Below are 8,446 nucleotides of genomic sequence, written 5' to 3' on the forward strand. Positions count from 1 at the left end.
TAACAAGCACATGACACGGTACAAAACGTGCAAAGAAGCTGTGGGAATTCAGGCTCTACCAGATTGTTGCACAGCATTTTGTAAAGCATGTTGTGTTTGAGTGAGTATGCAAGAACTTTGACTGCAAAGATTCATTCTTCTCTTCAAACAAATTACAAATCTAGTGTATTTTCTCATCAAGTTCCATAAACTTCTTACGTGCAACGTAATGTTCTTTTAGAGCTCAGTTGGTACATCAATGAAAAAAGCTGTTATAGTAGGCACAAACACATTGTTTTATTGTCTTTCCTAATTAAAATTGCCTTGTGCAAACATATCAACTTTATAACAACAGATAAGATCGAGTTTGATCCTTCATGCATGCCAGTTCCACAGGTCAGTTTGCAGAGTTTATCGCAACATTCTTCTGGATACATCATTAAATTGTCCTGACCTTTCTTTACGGTCACAGCATCTGCATAATAAATAAACTAAATGAGTAATGAGTAATAACCTGTAGTGGACAAAACTTAATCTTCAGGACACTTTGTCAGAGTTTCATTTAATAGTCTACAATGAAAAGTACACATGTACTGGACATTTAACTAAGGATTTGGTCAACTACTATTTTTCAAAAATAAAAACAGCTGTATGGCAATTTTTTTGCACCCTCAAGGATGCCCAGAAATAGCATCAGGGTCAATAGAGTATCAGCTTAGTTAAAATTTAATATGTACCAAAACATTTGGCTATGTCAAAAAAGACTTAAGACTTGGTTTGCTTGTCTGGTCCGAACTCGAGTTCGATTGCTCCTCCTGCCCCTGCCGGACTGCATTCATATTATTTTATTTGCGTCCGAACCACGGTTCGTTTGTGTTATCAAGCCAGCAGCTGTTTATCCTGTTGCTTAGTAACGGTGGCGCAGGAGAAGGCGGCAAATGCATAACATTGCTCTCTACACTTTTATATATTTATGTTTTTGAACCGTTCGTTTTATTTACAAAGCTTCGGTACATAACGGCACTTACATCGGTCCTATGAATGTACTACAAATGATCTAAAGAACACTGAAGAACACAGAAATTAGATATATCTCTCTCTGTTTGCAGCGCGTCAGGCACACTGATCAGGAAAGTGAGGGAAACACTCACACAAACTAATTTTTATTAAATAATAGGTCTTTAATAGCATTTAACGTTGTGATTTGGTACGATTGTGTTCACATCAGCAGCGTACTGTACCAGAGTTCACATGAACCGTCCACCAGACCACCCTTTTTAAATGGACTCGGAAAAAGTTCGGAAAGAGTTCGGAAAAACAGTGTTCACATCATCCAAATGGACTGAACTTTGATGTCAGTCGACCCTAAAAGTGCGCACCAAAAGTGCTAGTGTGAAAGCACCCTAAATCTTGTGGATGTCTTGTTGCCAATTTTTCCCTATTTGGTTTGCTACTTACTCACTGGGGGACTTGCTAAAATCCAGACACCCTGTTTTTGTTATTTTCCTCCATATTAACACACGCATGTTTGTGTGTTGGCAGAACCAGTCCCGGCCTACTCGTCATGGCAAAGGGAGAGTATGGATCGCGAAGAAGCTCATCTGTCACCTCACGCCGGGGGCAAGCTGATTCGCCAGCTCCTGGAGGAGGACAGCGACCCAATGGTCTCACCGCGATTCTACGCTTATGGAGATGGCCAGCAGTATCTGGATGACACTGAGGTTCCTCCATCTCCACCCAATGCCCACTCCTTTGTCAGGTAAAACCACAAACTCTCATCCGGTCTGGAAGATTGAATAGAGTATGTTTTTTTTTTAGGGTGATATTAATGATGTTCTCCATTCAGTAGGCGAAGAAGTTCATCATTAGGCTCCTGTGACGATGACCGGGAGGAGCTCTCTTCAGCCCAGCTTTCAAAGCGTATCCACGTACTCAAGAAGAAGATCAGGAGGTTTGAGGATAAGTTTGAGGAAGAGCATAAATACAGGGTGAGCCTTTGAGATATATCTGATTGCATGAACCACTTTCAAGTCTGTTGCGAGGACTAAACAATCTACAATGACTGCACAGTCAATGAAGCAGTCTGCTACATTTTCTGTATACTATATATACACCATTGCAAATTGTATTTAGCTGGATTTGCTACAGATACTGAGTTTAGTGTTTTCTCTACAGCCTTCACACGGCGACAAAGCCGGCAATCCAGAGGTTCTGCGCTGGATGAATGAACTGGCCAAGTTGCGCAAAGATTTAAAAGGTATGAATGAAATTCCTCTTGCAAGGGCGATTGTTACCATTATGAAAGTGATTTGAATCACATAAGCCATGCTAATCCAACCTACATATTATTTTGTTCGAACAAAATGTCTCTGATGTCATTTCTCACTAACCTTTGTGGATTGGGCCTACCAGGAAAACAACCCCTGATCTAATCTGCTCGGCTCATGGCTTGCAAAGTTCTTATAAACAAGTGGCTCCATGTTCTGGCTTCACAGATCACAAGTTGCAAAAGTCAGAAGAGGATTTGACGCCCATTCCCCGCCAGCGCAGCAACACTCTTCCCAAGAGCTTTGGATCTCAGCTGGAGAAGAAACCCACTGAGACCAAAGCCCCCAAACCTCCTGTGGAGAGCACGCTTGAGGCAGTCATGAACAAACTGCAGGAGAAACGCAAGGAGGCTGGCCGACCTGAGGACATTAAGGTGCGGTTTCAAAGATTTTTGTTCTCCATTTGACCATTTTTATTATAAACAAATGCATGAATCTTTAAAATGCCATCCTTTGTTCTTCTTTAGGACATGACCCGTGAGCAGATAGGAGCAGAAAAAGTGGCCCTTCAGAAAGCTCTATTATATTATGAGAGCATCCATGGGAGACCAGTGAGTATGCAATTCTTCAAAAATGTGTAATACGTTCACCTTTTGAAGAAGGTTAAGAACTTAAGTCAAGGTTGATTTCAATCTCACTCTTTCTGTCATCCTTTGTAGATCACCAAGAATGAGAGGCAAGGCATGAAGCCTCTATATGATCGGTACAGACTCATCAAACAGATCCTCTGCAGAGCATCTGCTATTCCAGTCATTGTAAGTTAACATTTTTCTTGCTTTCCCTTTCCGTTGTATCCTTGTCTTCCATTTCAGTTTTCCCATTTCCTGGAGAAACCCTTCAAGTAGGAGTTTATATACAGCAGATGTGTCCAGTCCTGCTTCTGGATAGCCACTATCCTACAGAGTTTAGCTCCAGTCTTAATCAAACACACCTGGACTGGCCAGGTCTTCAGGATTACTTGAAAACTTCCAGGCAAGTGTTTTGAGATAGTTTGGAGCCAAACTCTGCAGGACATTGGCCCTCAAGGAGTAGAACTGAACACCCCTGGTTCACCTAGTGAGATACATGCGCTCCCAATGATGAAGGCGGTTGCAAAAGATAGGCAACTTTATTATTCTGCCTTCTAAGATAAATTTCTTTGGCCATATTTAAGCCAGCACCCTCAAGAAAGTTAACCGTAATTTTACTACAAATAAAAGAAAAAAACAGTGGTTTATACAGTTAACCATGGGAACCACAAATTAACCATAGTTTTTCTAGACTAATCATAGTTTAATGCTGTTTTTTGTTGTAAAATAGTAATAGTAAAAACATGTTTACTGCACTTTTTACTATAGTAAAACCAGTTAGTTTTAGAAGGGGCAAGATGACCGAATAAGCAAGATTAATTTCATTCAGTATTATAAAGTATCAATAAAAAAATAATTGGTTCTTTACCTAGTTCTTGTGCGTACTATGCATATTCTTATTTGAGTGTGGTCAGCTTAGCAACATGCTAATATAGGCTATTGAAGCCTATCGAGTTTGCTGCCTATGTAGAGTGTACTAAATTGGTCACATCCATGACAGAGTTGCTGCCCATGTAGGCAGTTGGCAGCGTGGCAGCTTACCAAGTTTTGGGAAAAAAGCTAATACTTATCCGAGTCATGTTAGCAGACATGCAAAAGCTAGTGTTATAGTATAAAAGGCTACTAAACACAAAATGGATATTACCATTATATAATACTTTAAAGCCTGATTATATTTTGTTGAACTTCTGTGTGCACTCATTAATTGTATTTTAGCTGTAGCCTCTCCATTGTTTATTTAATAATATGCTGCTCCAGGTGAATTTTTGATTAGCATCAGTTTGGGTTCTCAATTTAGCTGACCCATATGCCCTAAAACGGACGTACTCAATCCTGGTCCTGGAGAACCCCGAACACTGCACATTAGATGTTTTCTAATCAAGCAAACTTGACTCAACCCAATCACCTCATTAGTAAAGACTCCAAGACCTCAAATGTGTGTTTCAGATAAAAGTGAACTTGCAGTGTTGGAGGGTCTCCATGACCAGGATTGGCAAACACTGCCCTAAAACACAGGTCTTCAATAGTGCGGGAGATCCACTGTCCTGCTATCCACTAAGTGTAGTTTCCAACCTGCTTCCTGGTCATCAAGTCATCCTGAAAACCTTGATTAACTTGTTCTGGTGTGTTTTTGATTAGGGCTGAAGCTAAACCTTGTAGAACAGGGTCTCCAGGAGCAGGGTTCAAGACCTCTGCCCTAAAACTATTTCTTCAGATTTCAAGGTTTATGTAACATAAACCTTATAGTTCAGTAGAGGTCCTGCCCTGAGTGGGCTGATGTGTAGTTTACCGGGTTGTAATGTAACTATTAACACCACCACAGGGCTCGCCTTCCAGCAAGCGCAGAGGCCCCCTGCTGCAGCCCATTATCGAGGGTGTACCGGCCCTATTCTTCAGCGACACCAAGGTGAAGAGCTGTTACTGCTCAACCAACCAGTGATTCGGCTGACCCACCTCCTTCCCCTCACTAGTTTCCTCATTAACCTAATCATGAATAAGTAACTGCATGGGAGTGCTATGAGATTCGACTCCTGCTGATTCCATTGCCTTTTGATCACACCCCTCTTGGGTTTTGTATTAAAGAAAAACTTGAATCAGTAATTCAGTGCACTAAATGCTCCTGTTGGAATGAATATAATTTACTGCACTGCTGGAGCACTGATGCTTTTCATTTGTACTAACACTCATCACGAAAGAAGCTTGATACCAATGAGACTTCCTTCTAAATTAATGTTACGCTTGATTCTGCTGTCATGCTAGTATAAACTCTTGAAGTTTAGCTGCAGTTGAGCTAACCAGCACCATCTGTTCTTTTCCAGGAGGAGGAGGATGGCTCGGACGATGACAACGACAACACGACAGAGTTCACGGTCACGGTTAAGCCGGAACTGAGCATGCTGGGACTTCTCGACCAGCTGGATGAGGACACAGATGGTTTCATCTCACCTGTTGATGAACTCTCACCATCCAAGAACACCACTGACATGAGATTGTCCAATTTGCATGCTGCGCCCATGTAAGTGTAAGATTTAGAGACAAAATCCCATGTCTTAGGGCACTGACACACAAGATAATGCTCGAACAGAGTGTTTTGACGATGTTGAAAAAGTCTAAATCAAGCATAGGAATATGCCAGCTTTTTGAAAAACACCAAAAAAGCAAATATTTGCATTGCATTATCGCTCTACGTTACTTGTGGGATATTTTTCACAACACTCGCATGAAGAAAAGCATTTTTTTTCCTGATACAACCGGACACTTCAGTATGTTCTTTGCTGATTGGCTTGCGCGACAACACATTGCGCAAATTTCCCATTGAAGATGCAATTGACATAAAATTACATGTTTGTGGCAATTGTGTTGCCCAATGAATATCTTTGCATTGACTTTGTATGTAATCTACTCGTGCAAATAATTACATTCACTTTTAGTGTACACTCAAAAAAAAAAAAATGAACCTGGGTGCGTTTCCCAAAAGCATCGTTAGCTAACTATGATCATAAGTTCTATTGAACTCTATTGGTAACAACGGAACTTGCGACCATAGTTTCTTTTGGGAAATTCACCCCTTGGCTGTTCCCAAAAAGCATTGTAAACACATATAGATTGTAGAGACCATTGGTGCCAATGGATTCTACAATCCGTTTATGCTTAAGATGACTTTTTGGAAAAGCAGCCCTGGTAAAATAAAGGTGTAAATTGTTTCCAACCTTTGGATGCACGATGCAACATAACTTTTCCAAACCTTTTGAATTTTGCAATGTTGTGGTTTGAAAGAATCCTAAAACTTCCTATTCCTTCCTAAAACAAACAGGCAGGAACTCGTAGAGCAACTCCAGGAAGCCCGTGAAGAAAAGAAAAGAATCCGCAAAAACCTCCGTGATTTTGAGGATCAGTTCTTCAAACAGAACGGCAGGTAACGAAAACTTCCTCAATAATACACATTTTCATGTGCAGGTTTGATCTTAGTATTGTACATTTCTTTAATCTTGAATCAGTCTAGACAGAGAGACACAAAATCTTATAACTGAATGCTCTACTTCTGCTGTTCTCATAGAAACGTTCAAAAGGAAGATCGCTCACCCATGGCTGGAGAATACAATGAATACAAGCACATTAAAGCCAAGCTACGGCTATTGGAAGTGCTCATCAGTAAAAGAGACTCCTAAGCTCAGCTGGGATTTACTCTACTAGCCAAACAAGGACCAGCAACTGCTATCCAAAGCAATAAACTGTGTACAAAGACATGTTCCTCTTTGTTATTGACTAATTACAGGCACATTTGGCTTTCAAGGATGTCAAGACTTACCTGGTTCACCAGATCTACAGTGCTGTTTGTTCCACTGTACAGAAAAAAGGATTTGTGTTCTGCTTTGGACTTGTTTTTTTTGCCTCTGCTATGAGGTCTCGGATTTCAGAATACAATCAGATTACTGGTGAATCTCTGATCTTAATTCCCTGTTTCTGTTATATTCGGTGTTGTATTATACAACAGTTTGTATAGACTTTAGCTTTTTTTCGATATATATTTAATATTGCTGTCATATAGAAACAACTGTTTTCGCAATCAGACATAAGCTTTGAAGAACATTGAGATAATGCGTCTTAAATCATCGGTGGATATACTTAGAGATGAGGAGAGTTTATCATTATAGGAACTTTTCGTATTTGAAGAAGATAACCAATTTGTGGAAGGAAGGCTCTCCGTATATTATTTTTCGTTATTTACTGGTGCCATAATTCTTTATTTTGAATGCTTCTGAGAAAATGTATTTGTACATCGTTCATCGTCAATGAAATCTCTTTCTCCCCCTATTAAGACCATTTACTAAGCTAGAGTTTACATTACAAAAAAAAAAATGAATGCAAATGAACAACTATGAAAAAAAATCTGTTGCCATTTTCTAATGGTGTAGAAACGCACAAACAAAGGTACTAGAATTCAGCTTTTATTGTTATTGCTGTAGGTTTTTTTTTTTACACCATTGTCAAATGAAACTCACTGTTTAACAGTGATGAGGGTGGATTGAATCCTGTCAAAACCATCTCTATTGTTAAAAAGCAATAGAAGGCAAAACAGTGGGGCGTCACGGAGCGTTTGCATCTTGTAAATGCAGACACACAGTGAGCACATCACCACCTTCTCTTATTCTCCAGATTGGAAAATTGTAGTGTGACCTTTGTTTTTACAGAACGTGACAAGGCTGATGGATAAAGATGAATAATGTGTGTACATTTTAGTACATGATTGTATTTGTATTTTGTATATATGATATTAAAAAATAAAAACTATTTTTTTCTGAATATACTGGTGTTGGGTATTCATTTGCATGTCATTCAGTGCAGAAAATGCCATGACGTTTGTAATAATCTTGAAGTGAAATAATTTTATTGTTCTCAAAAAAAAAAAAAAAAAAAAAAGATAAAACAATATATTCCATTTGAAAGCTATAAAAGTAAATATACTTTACTAAAATAACAATGCATCAGTAGCAACTAAGAAGCCCTTGTTTGTATACATTGACAGAAAGGAATAAGTTGGATGGAAACACTTCTTTAAATGACCTTCCATCAAGTACAAACAAATACATCTCATGCAGCTAGATGCAAAACACCACAGCAAACACCTCACCGTGGTCCTAACAGTCCTCTATCATCCACCTGATCTTAAAAACCACAAAGGTAAATAATTCTGATCCATTTTCAATAACAACCCTGATCCATTTTCAATAACAACCCAACATTAATGCTCCACTCAAAAAAAGTAGAAAGCAAATCCCCTTTACAGCATATGACCTTCCTGTGAAACAACAGGAGGGATTGAATTGAAAGCGGCAATGGATTGACTGGAAGAAGAAAACAGCTGTTAGAATATTCACATTTGTTGGATTAAAACATAATTACAATCCCATAACTAATACACGTACATCAACCAGTAGTTATTGCTGGATTTGTTCCTCAATGAAATCTCAACTGATGTCAATTTAAAGGGTTAGTTCACCCAAAAATGAAAATTTTGTTTATCTGCTTACCCTCAGGGCATCCAAGATGTACAGTAGGTGACTTTGTTTC

The 8,446-nt window shown here is 39.2% G+C and overlaps 1 protein-coding gene across 9 annotated transcripts in view; it reads left to right on the forward strand.

Annotated features, from left to right (window-relative positions):
* Positions 1 to 7,675, forward strand: part of LOC113044013 (protein FAM13A-like) — a 41,507-nt gene extending 33,832 nt beyond the window's left edge. For 4 of the 9 annotated variants that reach the window (XM_026203596.1, XM_026203595.1, XM_026203590.1 and 1 more), the window contains 10 exons: positions 1,522 to 1,738; positions 1,826 to 1,967; positions 2,155 to 2,236; positions 2,475 to 2,680; positions 2,774 to 2,857; positions 2,966 to 3,061; positions 4,698 to 4,781; positions 5,194 to 5,390; positions 6,189 to 6,290; positions 6,432 to 7,675. In XM_026203596.1, the coding sequence (XP_026059381.1) occupies positions 1,522 to 1,738; positions 1,826 to 1,967; positions 2,155 to 2,236; positions 2,475 to 2,680; positions 2,774 to 2,857; positions 2,966 to 3,061; positions 4,698 to 4,781; positions 5,194 to 5,390; positions 6,189 to 6,290; positions 6,432 to 6,543 (1,322 nt within the window). In that variant the 3' untranslated portion in view covers positions 6,544 to 7,675. Of the gene's footprint in view, positions 1 to 1,521; positions 1,739 to 1,825; positions 1,968 to 2,154; positions 2,237 to 2,474; positions 2,681 to 2,773; positions 2,884 to 2,965; positions 3,062 to 4,697; positions 4,782 to 5,193; positions 5,391 to 6,188; positions 6,291 to 6,431 lie in introns of those variants that run through there. The other 5 variants (XM_026203593.1, XM_026203594.1, XM_026203588.1 and 2 more) reach the window with 4 other exon arrangements.
* The last annotated feature ends 771 nt before the right edge of the window (positions 7,676 to 8,446 follow it).

This window comes from Carassius auratus, chromosome 26 (genome assembly GCF_003368295.1).
Source record: "Carassius auratus strain Wakin chromosome 26, ASM336829v1, whole genome shotgun sequence".
In the NCBI taxonomy this organism is placed as follows: domain Eukaryota; kingdom Metazoa; phylum Chordata; class Actinopteri; order Cypriniformes; family Cyprinidae; genus Carassius; species Carassius auratus.